General features: G+C 55.6%; 7 protein-coding genes across 7 annotated transcripts; 6 read left to right on the top strand and 1 right to left on the bottom strand.

The window, feature by feature from the left end:
- Positions 1-1,384: 1,384 nt before the first annotated feature.
- On the top strand, positions 1,385-2,926 carry CONPUDRAFT_74599 (uncharacterized protein; the record flags this gene model as incomplete). The annotated part of the gene is made up of 10 exons (XM_007772337.1): positions 1,385-1,439; positions 1,495-1,767; positions 1,820-1,839; positions 1,901-1,910; positions 1,932-2,046; positions 2,085-2,127; positions 2,328-2,355; positions 2,576-2,668; positions 2,732-2,798; positions 2,845-2,926. 10 exons carry the CDS (start codon positions 1,385-1,387, stop codon positions 2,924-2,926), a joined length of 786 nt encoding a protein of 261 aa, XP_007770527.1.
- A 944-nt stretch (positions 2,927-3,870) lies between these two features.
- On the bottom strand, positions 3,871-5,680 carry CONPUDRAFT_145250 (uncharacterized protein). Its single transcript, XM_007772613.1, has 6 exons — positions 5,422-5,680; positions 5,207-5,362; positions 4,877-5,145; positions 4,753-4,805; positions 4,583-4,681; positions 3,871-4,523 (listed from the first exon to the last, which is right to left on the bottom strand). The coding sequence occupies exons 1-6, from the start codon at positions 5,656-5,658 to the stop codon at positions 4,006-4,008; spliced, it is 1,332 nt and encodes a 443-aa protein (XP_007770803.1). The 5' UTR covers positions 5,659-5,680; the 3' UTR covers positions 3,871-4,005.
- Positions 5,681-6,273: 593 nt separating this feature from the next.
- CONPUDRAFT_59879 (acyl-CoA N-acyltransferase) lies at positions 6,274-6,785 on the top strand (the record flags this gene model as incomplete). The annotated part of the gene is made up of 2 exons (XM_007772285.1): positions 6,274-6,575; positions 6,641-6,785. The coding sequence occupies 2 exons, from the start codon at positions 6,274-6,276 to the stop codon at positions 6,783-6,785; spliced, it is 447 nt and encodes a 148-aa protein (XP_007770475.1).
- A 287-nt stretch (positions 6,786-7,072) lies between these two features.
- CONPUDRAFT_166906 (WD40 repeat-like protein) lies at positions 7,073-9,155 on the top strand (the record flags this gene model as incomplete). The annotated part of the gene is made up of 7 exons (XM_007772612.1): positions 7,073-7,161; positions 7,237-7,416; positions 7,494-7,577; positions 7,635-7,904; positions 7,988-8,380; positions 8,437-8,650; positions 8,708-9,155. 7 exons carry the CDS (start codon positions 7,073-7,075, stop codon positions 9,083-9,085), a joined length of 1,608 nt encoding a protein of 535 aa, XP_007770802.1. The 3' UTR covers positions 9,086-9,155.
- Positions 9,156-9,592: 437 nt separating this feature from the next.
- Positions 9,593-11,233, top strand: CONPUDRAFT_138287 (uncharacterized protein). The gene is made up of 4 exons (XM_007772611.1): positions 9,593-10,146; positions 10,228-10,541; positions 10,631-10,782; positions 10,845-11,233. The coding sequence occupies exons 1-4, from the start codon at positions 9,602-9,604 to the stop codon at positions 11,064-11,066; spliced, it is 1,233 nt and encodes a 410-aa protein (XP_007770801.1). The 5' UTR covers positions 9,593-9,601; the 3' UTR covers positions 11,067-11,233.
- Positions 11,234-12,645: 1,412 nt separating this feature from the next.
- CONPUDRAFT_166904 (uncharacterized protein) lies at positions 12,646-13,863 on the top strand (the record flags this gene model as incomplete). The annotated part of the gene is made up of 3 exons (XM_007772610.1): positions 12,646-12,897; positions 13,332-13,552; positions 13,622-13,863. The coding sequence occupies 2 exons, from the start codon at positions 12,646-12,648 to the stop codon at positions 13,503-13,505; spliced, it is 426 nt and encodes a 141-aa protein (XP_007770800.1). The 3' UTR covers positions 13,506-13,552; positions 13,622-13,863.
- Positions 13,864-14,513: 650 nt separating this feature from the next.
- On the top strand, positions 14,514-17,755 carry CONPUDRAFT_166903 (uncharacterized protein). The gene is made up of 2 exons (XM_007772609.1): positions 14,514-15,335; positions 15,410-17,755. Exons 1-2 carry the CDS (start codon positions 14,634-14,636, stop codon positions 17,489-17,491), a joined length of 2,784 nt encoding a protein of 927 aa, XP_007770799.1. The 5' UTR covers positions 14,514-14,633; the 3' UTR covers positions 17,492-17,755.
- The last annotated feature ends 61 nt before the right edge of the window (positions 17,756-17,816 follow it).

Raw genomic sequence — 17,816 nt, 5'->3', positions numbered from 1 at the left:
GTACCTGTCAAGTTGTCGAGAAACAGATGAAAAAGACTGGCACTTCGTTTCGCCCTTCTCCGGAGTAAGTAATTAATGTCGAGTATTTCGCCTATTATCGCCTAATTGAGCGTACTGACACAATTATTGTAGCTCAGTTTTCACACGCTCGAGTGGCTGAAGTTGCCGTTCTTCCCATCCTCCAGCGTCCTCCTCGGGTTATCTAAAAGTCTGATCGATTCTCCATTTTCGCACCACCTTGCGCCACGCGAACGGACCTAACGCGCTCAAAAGGACCCGGATACGAAGAACAAATCCCAGATAATGTGCGTTGGTGGAACGACCGAATGGTATTAATCCTTGTGATGTACCCTACAGAGACTAGCCCAAGACTAGCGCGCTGAGACTCATGCATTGGATCGTCTCATCCCATTAGCAGCCTTTGACACAAGAAATATCCGAAATGACGCTTTCAGACGTTGGATGATCATCGTCTTACACCTGTCCAAGGGATAACAAGGACCAGTTCTAGTGCAGGTGCATTCTCAACACCGATCCGGATCCGTCCCAAATCCCCAGCCGAGATTTGATAGTCATTGTTCAACGTTCAACGTTCAATCAAAGGCGATGAACTCCGTACCCCGTCGAAGCTCCCGCGGCCCGATTCTTCTCCTATGTCGTAATTCTGGCGCCTACTCCGTATTGTCTCCTAGTATTCAGTCGACTATCCCTGGCCTCCTTTTCTTCTGGAGCACTATGGGATTCTTCCCATCGAACATAAGGCTTACGAGGACTGTACTGGGAATCTGCCTGCAACTTGATGTTGATATTTGGAGAAGCTGAGAGAAACGCATAGTTTGGACCTCAGCGCTCCGCGATTAATTTACAATACACAGGCATTCAGAAACAGCCTGGGACATCGCCCTTTCATCCCTTCCACTACAGGTACCCCGTTACTTGTTTCGAATCTTCTGCCTCGTTATTCCGATACTAACTAGAACGCTCTGTGCGCAATTCTGATCTCGGACCCTAGAAAGCCGAAACTATACGACTCGATCCACGTGGAAAGTATATGTTCAGTCTATCGTTATGCATCAATCTGAACTTTATGTTAGTCTACCGTACACCGGTAATGCTTGAGCACCGATGCGGCTGGTATCTGATGCAGATGTCTCGCTTATTATTATTACGAGAACATTAACGTTCATCAGATTTGGTCATCGCATGTCGGACGATTCTCTACGTAACTCGAGTATGTAACTAACTGTAACGCCCACCGCCTTCTCTATCAGCTCCAGGGCGTCCGGACCACGGCTTCGAGAACATCGCCGGTCAGGTTACCCTCTTCGGGCTTGCCCTAGCACCGAGACGAAGAAGGGATTGGTCGCCGTTTGATCCTCGTGGCATGCATAAGGAGAGCGTCGTGAACACTGTTTCAGCGGGTATCTCGCTTCTTGAGGGTGCGCAAACGACATACTTAAGGGAAGTCACCAGGCCGAAATATATTTATCTCAGACTTTGCCCTCTGTGCCCACGTGTCGACCAACTACATCACCCGGCTCTCAGCATCTTCTATGAACGCATCGTTATCGCTAGAGACAATGGAGGGCTTGGAAGTAGTCGCCAGCAGCCTTGTAAAAGTTAACATCACCCTTGGGGACATGTCCACCTACCAACAGATCGCAGGTACGCCGCTAATATTACCTTTTAATTCTCGCCTCACTGGATACTGGATGGTGCTCATCCACGGTCTAGTCGCTTTGGCAGTGTTGTATACGTGGGACTTCCGTAAGTTCCTATTTAGCCCATAATAATACGATGGTGACACTCATCTTTCCAGTCCTTACCATATCAGACGAGGTAAGCCATCACAGTGATTCATGCAGTACCTGCGCTGAAAACCGCGATTACTTGTAGGTAGAATTATGTGGGTAAGTACCTGTGACTTTTAGGTTACGCTGATCCCATCATGATGATGATCACTACCGTTGTTTACTTGCTTGACTTTCAGACGCCCGGTTTCAAGCTTCCCAAAATCCTATACTTCTTTGTACGCAAAATCCTGTCGTGTGTCGCAAAAGTTGACTGCAACTGATACAATTTAGAACCGCTACGTTTCCCTGCTTTTGGGGGCTCTACAAGTCTATTGTTAGTTCAGTACCTTGTAGACGGTTGCATCACGCTGACACTATTTTCCGTGAACAGTTATTGTTAACACTGACTATACACGCGAAATGTTGGTGCCTTGTTATCCGTATAAACATGCATGCTGACAATGAGACCAGGTGTACGTCCGTTACACGCCAAACAATAAGCTAAATGATCCGAATTAGAACATATAAGGCCAGGTGTGGTACTTGTTAGTGGGAATACCCGGTGAGCTTTGTTTTCAAGGAGAAAACCAGTAGAGGCTTGATTATTGAATCGTGAATGCTAGCATCATCCTATTCTTTCCTCCTTCATTAACAGTGAGCTGATGACGTAGCAATAGGCATTATGCTATGTCACATCAATGCCATATACCAAACCCGTCAGAGCTTCAGCCAAGAATGCCCTGTAGTATAAAGTGCTGATTCATAAATTTGGTCTGATATAGAAAGGGTAGTTACGTGCTCTGTGACGGCCTTGTATGCGATGACCATATTATTCTGTTCTTCTGCGGCTGCTGTTTCCATTGTTTTCACTAAAAGTACGTCATGGGCAACTTCGTGTCTTCTCGTCATTCTTTACTTACGTCTATTGAATGCCTTAGCGTCGGAACGGCAGCTTGGAGTATGTCCCTTTTATACGATCAAGCTTTCTGTCACGGAACGGGTATAGTGAGTCTCATACCACTGTGAAATGATCCAAATTATTAATTTGCAGCGGCTATAGCACCAGCGTACCGATGGTGATGACCGCTATTGTGTTTATGGTATTATTCAGCTATAAGGCTATAAGACCATAACGTACTACCAACAATCTCTCAACAAACGCTGGATCGGAGCAGCCCTCATGAAAAGGCTTGGTCATGGGAGCTGTATGTGCTATATCAGGTATGCCTCTCCACCACAACTGACCAGGCTATAAATACATGGCTGAGATTTGAATATAGTATTTGTCTCGCAGAACTCCTCGACATGTTGCTGCATATATATGCCCCGGAACTGTTACTCATTTCAGCAAGCATCTTCTTTTCCACATATGCTATGGCCATCAATCATCTTGTCTTGGGGATGAACAGGACCAACAAGCGGAACCTAAATGGAAGTGAAGGTTCAGAAATGGGCTTAAGTAAAGTTTATGACTACCTTGTTTTCGCACCAATTAGTGACGAGTGAAGGAGCGCGTATGTCGATTTTTTTTTGGAATCATTTTTCTGTCCAGCAGGGTAGCACATCCCATGACGGACAATACCACGTACATGTAACTAGTCTAGGTCAATATATACCTCCCATGCACGGCCTCGCCTCCCGACCACCGACGGAACAAATCCTCCGCTAACCTGCCCCTTCCGAAGGGCGTTTACAGCGATCGCGCGGCCAGGGGCAGCATAATGGACCATCTGAGCGCCCGTTTGATGTCGAAATATTGTAAATACATAGCGCAGCGCATCAGTAGATTTCGCTACCGATCAAGAGATCACCATGATGTAGGCTGCTGTCCTTTGAACGTAAATATGAGCTCTATTCAAACACCGGGCATGAGTCCTGGAATCGAGCGACTCGCTTTGTTGGTTACGCGTTCGCAGCTAGTTAGTCAACAATGTGTTATAGAGCCGGCGCTGCTGTGTTTCTATCGTATAGGTACTCAAAATACATATGTTAAGCCTATCTGGTTGGGTGCGCTTGGTGCTTAATACTGCTACCTTTTTTCACGGGCTAGAAGTCAATGTTCGCAATTTGGAATTATCGTTAATTAAGGTGATTATGCCGCTGAGAGGTGAGTAAACAATGAAAATAGTATCCAAGTCCGCCGTCGTGCCCTCAAACAAGCTACGCATCTCCTCTACCACGGATCTCCAACCCCACCCCACCCCATTCAGCCCTACCGCCCCCACCCCTTCTCGTCCCTAAACACCTCCGTCCACAAATCCCTCCACCACTCCCACCACTCCGTCCCATATGCATAATACCCCACCCCAAACGCCGCCCCGCCCAGATGCGCCCAGTGATCAAACAGCCTCCACCCACGCACCAAGCCCGTGATATCCATCGCGACGAGCGCAGCCGCGCCCATGCGCAGCGGCACGCCGAACGGCAGCGGCGGGAACACAAGCGACATCTCCGCGTGCGGCCACGCGAGCGCGTTGAGCGTCAGGCACGCGTAGATCGCGCCGGACGCGCCGAGCGAGGGCAGAATCGGGCGCGCTGCTGCTGCTGCTGCTGCGCTGCTGCTGCCAGCATTGCCCGCGGAGGCGGCGGCTTCGGCGGCGGTGTGTGCGGCGGTGGGGCGGGCGACGTTGTCTAGGGCGGACTGGGTGGCTTGGGACATGCGTGCTACGAGGCGGGGGAAGATGATCTTGGTTGTCGCGACGTGGCTTACTAGGCCGGCGAATAGACCGGCTAGTAGAGGAGCGCGTTAGCAAGAATGTTGGCGAGTCCCGAGGGAACGTAGTGCGTACCTGAGAGGAAAAATGCGAGGAAGTGGTACGAGTCTGTTGACTGTACGGGTGCACCCTGGCGGACGTTTTCGTTGCGCATCCATACCCATGTTGCTGTGCCTATAGACCACGTCCATTGATTAGAGGGAACTGGCCGAATTGTCAGAAACATCAAAATGTCGATCGCTTACCAAAGCTAGCAAGAGCAAACGAGTTTGCCGCCAAGTGCAGGAAGGACTTATGACTACACGGTGATGGTATTGATCGTCCGTTAGGCAACCCAACTCAAGATACCGTTGGAACGAAGACACATACCTGAATACACTCGTCAACAGCGTATAGCTCCTCCCCGATAGCGGATGATGTGTGAAGCTTCTGCTCATGAACCCCTGCAGGCGAGGTACGCGCCAGAGCACCCACACCGCAGCGTTGGCTGCACACAGTGTCCAACATACGCGCCGACCCTCGTGCGCGTTCAGCCACGCATTAGCGAGAGCGACATACGTCGCGTTGCAGTACGCCTGAAGAGCAATGGGCCATCCGCGCATAGTACGTTCTAGAGAATCGCGCCCTGCCGAGAGTTTCTGAGCACAAGCGATGTGTGTCAAAGAACAGGAACGAAAGAAAGAGCGAAGCTGGACGCACGTTGTAGATATCCACCTTGACCGCATGATGCAAGCTGGCGCTATGAGGGGCCTGCCAGGGCAGAAACGTGAAGGTATGCCTTCTCCAAAACTCGGTCTCCTCCTCCGTCTTGAGCGATGCAGCAGCAAAGAACAGTCCGGACGCGCCAAGTGCGAACTATTCCCTCTCTCAGCCATCATCCTCAACTTCCACACACGCATGAGGGAAGAACGCACCATAACCTGTCTTCCTGCACTCGGCCACTGCACCCTGTCTCGGAAACTCTCCGGCTTGGCCGTCCTCGCGACCTGCTCCCGGAAGGACGGGACCGCATTAACATGTGTAGCTTTCTGCTCCGCGATGCGCGACGTGCGCGGGAGAGCGCGTTGGACGGTGCGCGCGAAGCTGCGTGTGGCTGCGCATGCGCTGAGAAGGGCGGGAGGGCGGCGAGGGAGGGTGGAGGAGAGGAGCATATGCAGCCTTGAGCGCGAGTCTGAGGCTAGGGCTTGCAATTGCAGGCGTAAGCGGGCGGCAAGCCAGCCGCGCATATCCGGCACCCGATCCGGGGAATAGCCCCTGTCTTGTTAGAAGGTCGGCGTTTGATTTCTGTCGTTGCTTTTAAGCTTCCAGCTTCATCATATCATCATCGCTTGATACCCCCCTCCAATCAGTCTGCGAGCCTATCCAGGAAATACAGTTCTCGAATGATTGTGAAACGACTAGGCGACGAATGTCTCTCTGGACAAATCGGGACTTAGTTGTCCCTGTCTGTTCAAACATCCAGTGGATCTAGCTGGATACGACACAATATCTTCCGTTGCGCCGTGCGGTACCGCAGGGTAGCTATCTTAGATTTCAACGCCATCAAATTGAAGATGTCCCTTAGTCGACTCTGACTCACACCCACCGATGCCTATATAGTTCCTCCGCATGCACCACCCAGCCACACAGTAGCGACCATGGCATTCACCACCGCACGCCTCACCCTCCGCGCCTACACGCCCGACTCGTCCGACCTCGACAACGTCGTCTCCTTGACCGGCCGCACGGACGTCATGCCCCTCTTCGCAATGGGCAAGTTCGCGCCGATGTCGCCCAAAAAGTGGAAGGACATCTACGCGAAAGAGTTCGACAGCGCCGCGTTCGGGTGCATCATCGAGCTCACCGAAACGCACGAGTTCATCGGCTACGCGCTCCTGCACATCCGCGAGCCCAAGAACCGCGATGGCGACTTTGGGTTCGGGCTCCTGCCGCAGTTCTGGGGGAAAGGGTACGGGACCGAGGCGCTCGAGTTTATCATCGAGCATGCGTTTCGCTGGTTTGGGCTGCACCGGTTCTCGCTAGGCACGTTTTCGCCGAATGAGAGGGCGCTGAAGATGTATTTGAAGGTGTACGTTTTCGTTTGGATTGCTTGCTTGTCTGGATTGTTCTGATGGTGTACGTTTGATTGGGCAGGGGCTTTACCATCGAGGGACGGAAACGCGAGTGTCTTTGGTACGATAACAAGTTCGTCGATATTATTGACTTGGGCATTCTTCGAAGGGAGTGGGCTGCTAAGCGCTGGAATGCTGAAGAGCAGAAAAACGTTGACGAGGTGTAAGGGGCGGTTTGGAACATCAAGCCAAATCTTAGTGATAATACTGTTGTATGGGGCATATCTGGAGTTCAAAGACACACATACCCGTAACTGTGTCATATCGCGTACTATTTAATGCTCATCTAGGCCGGAGAGGGAACTATATTCTTGCTATGGCTTGAACATTCCCATAAATCAATCGCCAACGGTGTCGAGGGCAGAAGCTAGTTAGGGGCACTTCTAAATCGAGAACCGGCTTCCTAACCGAAAACTTGTTAGCACATCTTCATCTCCCCCTTTACTTATGCGCCATGTCCTGCTATCCACATACCCGCCTCTTCCAGACCCAGAAACACGCGATCGCGATCACAGGGCCCCATAGCACGGTCCTCAATGCAGTGTCAGTCCCACCCTCCACGAACCCCTTTCTTGGCGAGCAACCACTCGACTAAAGCTAGCATCCATGACACGACAGAACAGGATCCACCCTCCACTCAACCGCGAGCGCTGATCATCCGGAGCGCGAGGGCGCTGAAAAGTCGGGACCGGTCAGATGCGCTGCGCTCGACACGTCGGGCGCGCATCTCGTGACCGCGTGCGATGATAAAAAGCTGAAAGTGTGGGCGGTGGATGGGCTGAGGCTGCTCAGCTCGAGGTGCGTTGTCTTCACGTTTTGTTCTCATGCGATACGTGTTCACCCCGCGATACACTACTCTATCTGTATATATGTAGGGAGCTCCCGAAGAAAGCGACCGACCTCGCGTTCGTGCAGAACGGCGATATCCTCGTCGCGGACAAGTTCGGCGACGTCTTCCGGTACGCACGCTCCCGCCAATCCTGTTTATCGTGCGCCGCACACACATGACACCGAAGCTATCCTCTCCAGCACACCCCTCCTCCCCCTCCTCTTCCCGGCAACCCAGAGCCGAAACAAGAAGAAGAGGGCCACGCAAAAGACGTGCTCGCGTCGCACGAGAACCCGTCGGGCGGCGAGCTGGTGCTCGGGCACGCGTCCGTGCTCACGCGCGTGCTGCTCGCGCCGCACGGGGACTATGTGCTCACCGCGGACCGGGACGAGCATATCCGCGTGAGCTGGTACCCCGAGGGATACACGATCGAGAGCTACTGTCTCGGGCACACAAAGTGCGTGGTCGAGTTCTCTCGCTTTTATTCCTTCGTTCCGCCTTTGCAGAGGTGTACTCATCCAAGGTCCACTACTCGCACAGGTACGTATCCGCGATCCACATCCCCTCCTTCGCGCCTTCCTTGCTCCTCTCCGGGGGCGGCGACCCCATGCTCAAAGTGTGGGACTGGCTCTCTGGCGCACACGTCCGCGACATTCCCATCCTCGACGCCGTGCTCCCGTTCATCGTCGTACGCCCGCCTCCGCGGGTGCGCGGGGGCGATGGAGAGGCCAAACAGGGCAAGCGAGGCAAGCAGCGGAACAGGAAGGGAAAGCAGAAGGCGGGGGAGCAGGAGCACGCGAGCGAGACCGCGACGCCTGAGCCTGCGCAGTCGGTAGGGGCCCAGGAGAAGGAGGACGAGCCGGTGCTTGTTGTGCGCAATATCAGCTCTTTTGAGAGCGAGGGAGGTCGGTTTGTTGTTTTCAATGTGGTCGGGTGAGTTTACTTTTTGTTCCCATTTATGATTCGACCTGAGCACTGTTGACGTGTAGTGCGACGGCGCTATTTGTGCTGCCTTGGACGGAGGGAGATGCTGCGCGCTCTATCGCGTACTTTGATTTCAAGAAACCTGTGATAGATTTCTCTGTGTCACACGATCAAAAACTTTGGGTTCTCTTGGACGTAAATTGGACACCCAAAGATTCGACGGAAGCTCTCAACACCGATACGCGCTTCGTGCGTGTTCTTTCTCTGTCAAAAGGAACCGTACGTCTCGTTGCCACAAAAATTCTACTTCGACTGATCTATGTTACGTTGACCCAGCTCGTCGAGGATTCGTCGACGCCATTACTCGAAGCGCTCAATACTCAAGTAACCGTCCCGGCCACACCGGACGCGCTGAAAGCACTCGACCTGTACTCGGACCTTGCATCGCTGCCGAAGAATGTGTCTGGCGAAGACAACGAGGGCGATGCGCCGACGAAACGCGAGCTTGGCCGGCAGAAGCACAAGGATGCGCTGGCGAAGAAGCTTACGGGAGGTCACGGGCAGGAGGAAGAGGAAGAGGAGGGCGGTGAAGATGGTAGTGAAGCGGGAGATGGTGAGGGAAAACGTAAAATCGAGGGTGCTGCGAGTGGGAGGGAGGCCAAGAAGGCGAAGGTGGTTGAGGGCGAAGATGTCGATATGGCAGAGGATTCGTGAGGGCGCGGCTGAGCAAGTCCATCGTGTCATATGGTTGTGTCGTCTTCGGACTTGGTTTTTAACCTTCAATGTGCCGTTGATTCGGGATGCGTTGTGCTGGTTATCTCCCGAATCGCCGGCCGGAGGAGTTGTAACTTCAAGGAAAGAGCGGAGCTGCGGAGTGATGAATAGGAGATGAAGCACCGGACATCGCGGCTGGTGATTGTGCCCGTTCAGCCCAGGCACCGTACAACTTGTTTTGACCGCTCTGTGGTGGAATCTCTTGGACCGGATCCGATGGGTACAATCCCTTCGAAGCCTTTTTGAGTATCTGTATGGTACGTGTTACGTGCTGAACCGAAAGCGTCGTGCTCTATGCACATGGTCAATTGTGCAGGTTGCTCGGAGAGGACATGGTCCGGTCTATTTTTGACTGTGACATCAGCGACGATGGGCCAAAAATAGGACAATCATCCGATAAAAGAAGAGCTCCTGTCTCCAGTCTAATCTCCCCGCTCTGATCCAACACTACTGACCATGCACCACATACACCCCAGCCTCGTACATGGCGTCCAGAACGTGAAACCTAGCAACCTGAAAGATGCGAACCAGGACGCCGCCGCCGAGGGGCTCTCCTCTGCCGTAGACTACTCTCACCCGGACAAGAACAACGGCGACGTCCAGCAGGGCATCCACGGCCACAGCCACCTCGGCGCCCTCGCCGACTCCAAATGGTACAAGGAGCTCGTGCCCAAGCTCGAGTCCCTCGCCTCCAAGCACCACGTCGGCAATTTCGTCGCACTCCGTGGCACCAACGAGACCTTCTTCGAGAGCATGCCCATCTACGCCCGCCTCGGCATGCATCTCCTCTTCTACGGCCACGAGCAGGTCAAGCTGCTCGAGGGGAACAGCCGCATCGAGGAGCTGCTGAAGGAACAGAGTATCAAGGAGGGGAAGATCTACGATTCGCCGGAGAGCGTGAAGAATATCCCGTCGTTTATCAAGACATATGGTATTAGCTTGGACGAGCTGGCCGAGCCGGATATCAGCAAGTACAAGAACTTCAACGAGTTCTTCTCGCGGTACGTCTTCCTTGCAATACCTTGATCCTCTCCCCGCGATCTAATCGAGACACTCCTGACGTCCATATAAAATCTACACAGAAAAATGAAGCCCGACGCACGCCCCGTCGCCAACGCCGACGACCCGCGCGGCTTCTGCAGCGCCGCCGACTGCCGCCTCGTCGTGTACCCGACCGTCGACCTCGCGCAGAAGTTCTGGATCAAGGGCGACGAGTTCTCCGTCCCCGCCCTCCTCGCCGCGCAGCCGGACCCCGAGAGCCCGCTGTGCCAGTCGCTCTCGGGCGGCGCGCTCGCTATCTTCCGTCTCGCGCCGAGCGACTACCACCGGTTCCACTCGCCGATCGATGCCGAGGTCGTTGCGATCGGTGAGCCGATTCCGGGGCAGTATTATACGGGTGCGTCGCGTCGTTTTGCGTTTTGTGCGAGGGGGTCAGGGCGGTTATGCTGACGGACGGACGTGTTTTTCGCGTCGGTGCGTGAACAGTGAACCCGCAGGCGGTGAACGAGCCCAAGATGGACGTGTTCTCGCGAAACAAGCGGCAGGTGCTCATCCTGCGGCACACGCTCACGGGCAAAGAGGTCGCGTTCATCGCGATCGGCGCGCTGCTCGTCGGCAGCATCGGGTGGACCGTCCAGGTGCGCTTACTACCCTCTCTTCTTCACTCTGGCTTCTCTAATCACGGAATCGTGTGACGCAGCCGGGGCAGCAGGTGAAGCGCGGCGACGAGCTTGGGTTCTTCGCGTACGGCGGGAGCACGTGCATCGCGATCTTCCCGCCGGGCCTGATGGCGTTCGACGAGGACCTCGTGAAGAACTCGGAGGGCAGGGGCGTGCCTGCGCCTGCGCTACACGGGAACGGCCCGATCGAGACGTACGTCAAGGTCGGGATGTCGCTGGGGAGGATGCCCGAGGGGGCGTAGGGGGATGGGTATTGGAGGTTGACGTTGGAGATCGGGAAGATGGGTGATATAGGGACTGCTTGAGGGTGGTTTATGGGAGAGGAACTGGAAATGCGACAGTGTATGTATGTATAGTAGATGTGTAACTATATCTGACTGGACCTTTTGCAAGGATTTGTCTGGCACCCACGGGCATGAGCTTGCGAGAATTTCGAGAAGTAGTTACGTTCCGATGATGCGTACAAGCAGCTCTTCGACATCATCGAAATGCATTGACGACAGCGCTGTAGGATACGAGTTGACAACATACCGCGGGATCACTTCCGAATCTGAATAAAGGCGCCCCAGATCTAGTCATGCAGGAGCACCATCATGATCAGAAAGTCTATTTCTGCGACTAGTTGAATAAGAGCGCAGGAAGCTCGGTGCACGTTCCTGGACAAGTGTATTGGCCCAGATCATGTTCCACATGAGCCATATGCGCGTTCGTCGGGCGTGCTGCGTGCGATATGCGTACTGTCATCCACCCCCAGAATTGGCACCACCCCCAGGATTGGCAGTTCGCTTTTTTCACCGTTCCTCCGTATCAACTTACAAACTAAATTCATGACAATGTTGATTATATGCCTCTCAATATATAGTTCTAAATGTACCATACATAGAAACATCCCGATAATGAGCTAGGAGCTGTAGAAGGTGCGTATCAGGCCACTTTTGAAAAAATTTGAGTTTTGGCGATTGGTCGTTCTTGTACTAGCCGAATGATGATGCAAAGAAAGTTCGCAAGCACTGAACGTACCTCCATTATTTAGTTTGAGATAGTTTCCAGCATGTTGAGGTTGCTCAAACACTCAGCAGCACTAAGGTATGACGGAGTGTCTCTTTGCACATTTCTGTAATCTAATCGCTCCTTAATGTTTATTAATAACCGTTGTTGCGACGGCGACCGTGAGCTGATTACCTTTCGCGGGGCGATTATAACCGGCTTCCTGCTTAATGCGGAGTTATATCCGGTATCAGCGCTTCAGCAACGCTGGGAAGTGCCAATTCTGAGGGTGGTCGGGTTCCTGCACCTCCAAAACACTGATGCTTTCACCATACAGGATCTCTTGAATTTCAGGGTACACGGATTTTCTGTGAAAGAGATCTCGTATCACAGACCCCCCAAACCAAATTTTGAGTCAATAGTTCCTCTAAAAAATATTCTAGGTCTTCGACAAAATTGGCTGCCAATTCTGGGGGTGGATGACAGTACCATGGTGAGGCAATGCGGAGGTCGAGATGGGACGAGGGAAGAGTGGTGGCATGTGCAGCGGCGTGTCATGGGCTCGGGATCGAGTGCGATGGGTGGGCGTTTGACAGCGTGTTCATTCGTGGCGCTGGGCACTTACTAAGTTACTGTAATTTAGCCAGGTTAGCGTATATGCGAGAAGTTGTACACTTCGGAAACGTGCCAGTGGGTTTGTCAGTTTATGTGTATCGTGGTGAGCGGATGGCGGGGTGCGCTGTGGATGTAGTCTGCGAAGGTGCACTGTTCCGTTACCTCCACGATCGAGCTCGATCGAGGTTGAAACGCTGATGCATGATGTGCATTCACCCCATGGGACCGATCAGGGCCGAACATTGTTTGGAGGAGGAAGTCGACAGTGCCAATCAATCAAGTACTTGCCTAGACCCCTTCCAGGTTCTGAATTCTCGCGAAACGCCCTCGCGAGAGTATGAGTACGTCCGAATGCTCCACGAGCACGCAGCTCGCCCTCTTGCGCCCACCCGTTTCGACGCACCTTCAAACTTGAACACAATTTCTGTCCCCGTGTCGGGTGGCTCAGCGGTCGTTTTTGGCAGCGTCCAGGTCAGCAGTCGCCTGCCGCAGCTTCTTACTGTAGATCATGTAGTCAAAAAGCAGCGCGGTGCAGGAATATTAAGCTTCAGGTATAGCAACGGGCGCGTGTGTCCGTCCGACTGCGCATGAGTTCACACCCGTGTCGTACGGACTCTGTCACCCGGTGACTTCGCTGACATATAAGTAGCCCAGGGTCGACGCTCCCACCCGCACGACCGCTCCCGGAAGCGCCCATTTAAACCAGCTGTCTGCCCGAGTCATCGCTCTGCGCTTCTAGCTACGTACATATAGATATTCCGCTCTGAGCGAGACCTCTACCGTGACCATCCTCCGCATCTCAAGTTCATCTTGCGCTGAACAGGCTCTCTTCTCCGTCTGCCGATCTATCTTTATCCGCTATACGTTATTTGACCCCCGGTGAAGACACCGCTAGCCACCACTAGCCACCACTACCTCTTGAAGAAGCCATCGTTATGCGTTTCGGAGGTGCCGCCGCTGCGCTCGTCGCGCTGTTCGCCGCCGCGTTCGCGGTCGCTACCCCTGCCCCGGTCCCGGAGAGCTCCGAGTCGAGCGACGTCATCGCCTGCCCTGTGCAGCCGTGTGATAACCCGAGCTGAGTGAGGGGCGGAAGGTAGAGTGACGGATTAGAGAGCGATATGTTATGGTGCGTCTTTAGTGATCTGTTTGTCTCGTTAGCGTTTATGAAGGACTCTGCGCTGACACGTTCTTAAAGCTGGTTAACCTGGAATTCTGATCATCCGCGGAATAGACGTGCGAGGGAGGATTGGTTGTCGTGCTTGTGTTAAGGGTGTATAGTCATGGTCATGGACGATGCGCAAGTGTCATTATTTGGCTTGTTGTGAACCTGTAATGTCATTCGTCTCAACTTGCCACTCTCGCCGAGGTTTCCGTTCTGACTCGAGGTCTCGTACGAGCTGTGCCAATCCAAGACGTCTTCCGCTGAGAATGTTCTCGCAACCTCTCGATCTCGTAACTCCTTACCTTGAAGCGGTCCGACCCGCTTCAGCTTTCAGCTTTCAGGCTTCAGCTTACGGCACCGTCGCGGAGGTTTCCGCAAGCACGCTCTGGCCCTTTCAAAAGGAGAAAGAGATTGGAGACTGGAATAGCGTTCACTTAGGGTCGCGAGGGGCGCATGGTGCGCATACAAGGCTGTTTCTAAGGTTAGGCATTGTGCTTCGCACGAACCAACGTGTAAGAGAACGTCGAGAAAGATGAAGCAGAGAGCAGAGGGACGAGAGGACTTTGTCCGCCTGGAAGTTCGAGGCTGTGGCTCGTTGGGAGGGCTTTTACGTTTCGTCCTTCGCTTGTCGGGAATGCCGGCGGTCGGGACGCAAGTTTGTCTCACGTCGAGTCACCTTGCGATATTCAGGGGCGCATTTATGACATAAACTTGCCAAAAACAATTTTATGTACACGTGACTGTGAGATAAGGCGGGTGAGAGAAAGGAAAGGGACGGCGGGGACTAATTAGTGCTGGAATTAGATTACCTCCTGTCACCCACCCCTCTCCGTCTTGTTCTTGTCTCTCTTTCTCTCTGTAAAACAAAGGGCATCTCATAGGTTTTGCTCTATAAACTCCAGCAGACATCCATCAGGGATACACAGCTGAGACAACATACACCGATAAACGTCCTCGGTATCAGACCGTCGACCAGAGCCGAATATCCGGCCACACCCAAGCACGTTTCACTCCCTTTTCACGACCCAAGCCACCTGCAATTTTCATGACGGGCGACCTGCTGCCAGCCACTCCGAAGCACCAGCAGCACCATCTCCCCCCAATACGACATATGCACGATCTAGCGGCCCAGCGCCCACACCCCCTGAGAGACTCGCCGCCGCCGCCGATCACGGGCGACTATCCGGCGTCTGTCATCCATGGGTGGCCTGCTCACGATCACCCACAACCTTCCCATCGACGACCCAAGGCGCCCTCCGAAGAGGTCAAGCCCCCGCTGGCAGAGCTCGCTGCACTCTCGGCACGGTCTCCACGATCGCCTGTTCCGCATATCAACAGCACATTCATGCATTCTTCTTCCCCTCGCCGCCCTCCCTCTTCCCAGTCACAGAACGCCCATCATAAACCCCCGTCACATTCCTTCCCCGCCTCCTCCACCTCCCAGCTGGGGCAGCCGTCGCTGTCGGCCCAGGCACCCGAGCACGGCGGGGAGATCGGCCGCGTGCGAGCGCAGATGGTCGAGGGCCACGGTGGGCGCTCGCGGGACGGTCAACCGCGCCGGCCGGACAGTCTCAAGCGCACCGCCCGATCGCCGTCGCTACATGGCGAGGACCGTCAGTACAAGAACAGTCCGTCGCAGGTGGGCACGATGGAGAGTCCAGCAAGGGGGCGGAGGCTGCTGCTGTTCCAGGAGACGTCGGACGAGAGCTTCGAGGAGAGTCTCATGGCGGGCGGATACGGGCCTTACGTACGTCGTTCTACTACGCTGTCTCCACAATACGCTGTCCCTGACTACGTTGTGATTGTGTCAATGCGATACAGCGAAGCGACCCGTCCCGCCCCTCCGAGCTCGCTGAGCCCGCCGTTATCGAGTCCGGTCGGGACAGGGCCCCGCTCACGCCCGCCGAGTCCCGCAAGCGCCAGCGCCTCGCTGCGTTCGCTTCCCCGCCATCTCATGCCCACGCATCGACATCGCGCAGTGCTCTGCAGGCGATACAGCTCGAGGGCATCGGCCGTGTGCTCGTCACGCCGACCTTGTCCGAGGCGGCGCAGCAGGCAGACCAGCCCCCGCCAAAGCGCAAGCGTCATCGTCGCAAGAAGGGCTCGCAGGACATCGACGAGGATGCTGGCGTGGCGGACGGGGCGGGCGACGTGCCTAATTGGCCCGACGCCGAGTTCCCGTGGCGCCTGCAGGGCGAGGTGAGGGATGGCTTGACCAATGCGGAGAGGGAGGAGCGGATGAGGTACATCGAGATGTTTTTTGACCGTGCGAGCGACGAGTCCGACGATGAAGAGCCGGAGGAAACAGATGAGGAGTGGAGGAGGAGGATGGGCAGAGGCGGGGAGGACGGCGACGGGCTGGAGGTGGACGGTAAGGAGCAGCAAATGGATACCGACGAGGGGGTACTGGATGACGACGCGCTGCAGCCCCATTCCCGATCCCAATCCCAACACCAGCAACTCGCAAGGCCGCCGCGCATGGGGCTCGGCAAGATGTACCCGCTCGCAGTGCACACCGCCCACCGCAACTTCACACGCCGCACGCGCAACGTCGTGCCTAGCGACCCCGCCGACGCGCGCACGGCGCTCATGTCCAAGCGCGCGGTCAGGGCACTCACGGTGCGCCATGCACGCAGGCGCACGGCGCTGCCCCCGCTCTCGTCCCTCGCGCCGGACTTCCACTTTCCCCCACTCTCTGCTGCGTCGCATCACAGTTACAGCCGCCGGCCGGACGGCGCAGATCGACGCCGCGGCGAGGACGACGAGCGGCTCTGCGTGTGCCGCGGCGTAGACGATGGTCGCGAGCTCGTGCAGTGCGATCGGTGTCTGACGTGGTACCATCTCGAGTGTCTCGGGATCGGGAGCATCGACGAGCTCGGGCGCGAGGAAGACCCGTGGTTCTGTCCGAGCTGCGAGACCGCCTCCATCGCCAGCGCCAACCCCACCGCTTCCCGGGCGCACGCCCGCGCCCGCGCCCAGGCGAGCCCGCGCGGTCTTCTCCCTGCGCTCGGGCCTGCGCTTGTGCCGAGCGCGCCGCCGAGCAGCCACCACCACTTCCGGAGCGTGAGCGAGGTGTACGATCCGCTGTTCTTCAAGCCCGACCCCGCTCACATCGAGGTCCCGTCTCCCCTCGGCGTCGGCGGTGGCAGCGTCTCAGCATGGTCCCCCGCACACGGACCGCCGCGCACACCACCGCGCGGGACGGCGCCCGGCCACTTCTCCTCTGGCACGTCGTCGTGGGGCCCCGAGACACCGCGCACGGGCGACCGTATCGGCGGTGGCGGCGGGGACGGGAGAGAGCGGGACACAGTGCGCGTGTGGACAGGCTCGTCATCGCCCGCCGGTGCCCATGGCCATGGACTTGGACTTGGGCTTGAGCACGGACACGGACACGGGCACGGGCACGGGCGGTACGCGGTGTTCGATCCGACGAGCACGCCGAGCCGCGGGATCCAGTTCGGCGGGCCCGCGGCGTACGCGACGCCCAAGGACGGTCCGGGACCTGGGCCCGTGTGGCATTCGAGGGGCGCGTTGTCGGATTCATGGCGCACGCCGAGTCAGGTGTTTGGCTCGGGCGGTGCGAGGAGCGGGGGCGGGAGTGGCAGCGGGGGTGGAAGCGCGTACATGCACTCTGGTTCTGGTTCCGGCTCTGGTGGTCCTCCCCGAGGGCGGTACTCGGACAGGGGGGGAGGAGGAGATGATTTGAGGCTGGGCACGGGTTTCACGCCCGCGTACACGAACTTGATGCCCGTGGACGCGTACGACGATACGCCGATCGGGAGGGCGTATCATGCGCTGCCTGGACATGTCCTCGATTCGCCACTGGCGGGGAAGCGGGGAAGGAGGACCGCGGCCGAGGGGAGCTTGGGGAGTTTAGGAAGTCTGGGTTCTGCTGCGCCGTGAGGCTGAGGTTGAGGTTTGGTGTGCATGCTTGCTTTCTGCGACTTGTTTCTTGCTCGACGCCTGGTGTCTGCTGCTTGCTGTCTGCCGCTATGCGAGATGCTGTTGTATGTGTGTCGGACGTTGCTGGTTTTGATGATGCATTGATGGTTTATGTTATGCTCTGCGTACACGATACGTTACTTACTTACGATACGATACTAGCCCTTGGCACTGTAGCCCCCTCCCCATACGATTAGAGTAGGTACAATATATATCTTGTGTTCTCATCCCTCGGCGTTGTTGTGCAACTGCCTGCAGAAGATTCGTATTAAGGCGAGGCGTTGAC

This window comes from Coniophora puteana, assembly GCF_000271625.1.
Source record: "Coniophora puteana RWD-64-598 SS2 unplaced genomic scaffold CONPUscaffold_9, whole genome shotgun sequence".
Classification (NCBI taxonomy): domain Eukaryota; kingdom Fungi; phylum Basidiomycota; class Agaricomycetes; order Boletales; family Coniophoraceae; genus Coniophora; species Coniophora puteana.
Note: the sequence above shows the minus strand (reverse complement) of the source record. Positions and strands in the feature narration are given on the sequence as shown.

Bases quoted from the DNA above. Each gene is read 5' to 3' on its own strand.
- CONPUDRAFT_138287 (XM_007772611.1), top strand. From the start codon at position 9,602: ATGCACCACATACACCCCAGCCTCGTACATGGCGTCCAGAACGTGAAA. The intron at 10,147-10,227 runs GTACGTCTTCCT...AAATCTACACAG, and splicing joins TTCAACGAGTTCTTCTCGCG to AAAAATGAAGCCCGACGCAC. The intron at 10,783-10,844 runs GTGCGCTTACTA...CGTGTGACGCAG, and splicing joins GCATCGGGTGGACCGTCCAG to CCGGGGCAGCAGGTGAAGCG.
- CONPUDRAFT_145250 (XM_007772613.1), bottom strand. From the start codon at position 5,658: ATGCTCCTCTCCTCCACCCTCCCTCGCCGCCCTCCCGCCCTTCTCAGC. The intron at 5,363-5,421 runs GTGCGTTCTTCC...GAGAGGGAATAG, and splicing joins GTGCAGGAAGACAGGTTATG to TTCGCACTTGGCGCGTCCGG. The intron at 4,682-4,752 runs GTAAGCGATCGA...CGTGGTCTATAG, and splicing joins GTTTGCTCTTGCTAGCTTTG to GCACAGCAACATGGGTATGG.
- CONPUDRAFT_166903 (XM_007772609.1), top strand. From the start codon at position 14,634: ATGACGGGCGACCTGCTGCCAGCCACTCCGAAGCACCAGCAGCACCAT. The intron at 15,336-15,409 runs GTACGTCGTTCT...AATGCGATACAG, and splicing joins CGGGCGGATACGGGCCTTAC to CGAAGCGACCCGTCCCGCCC.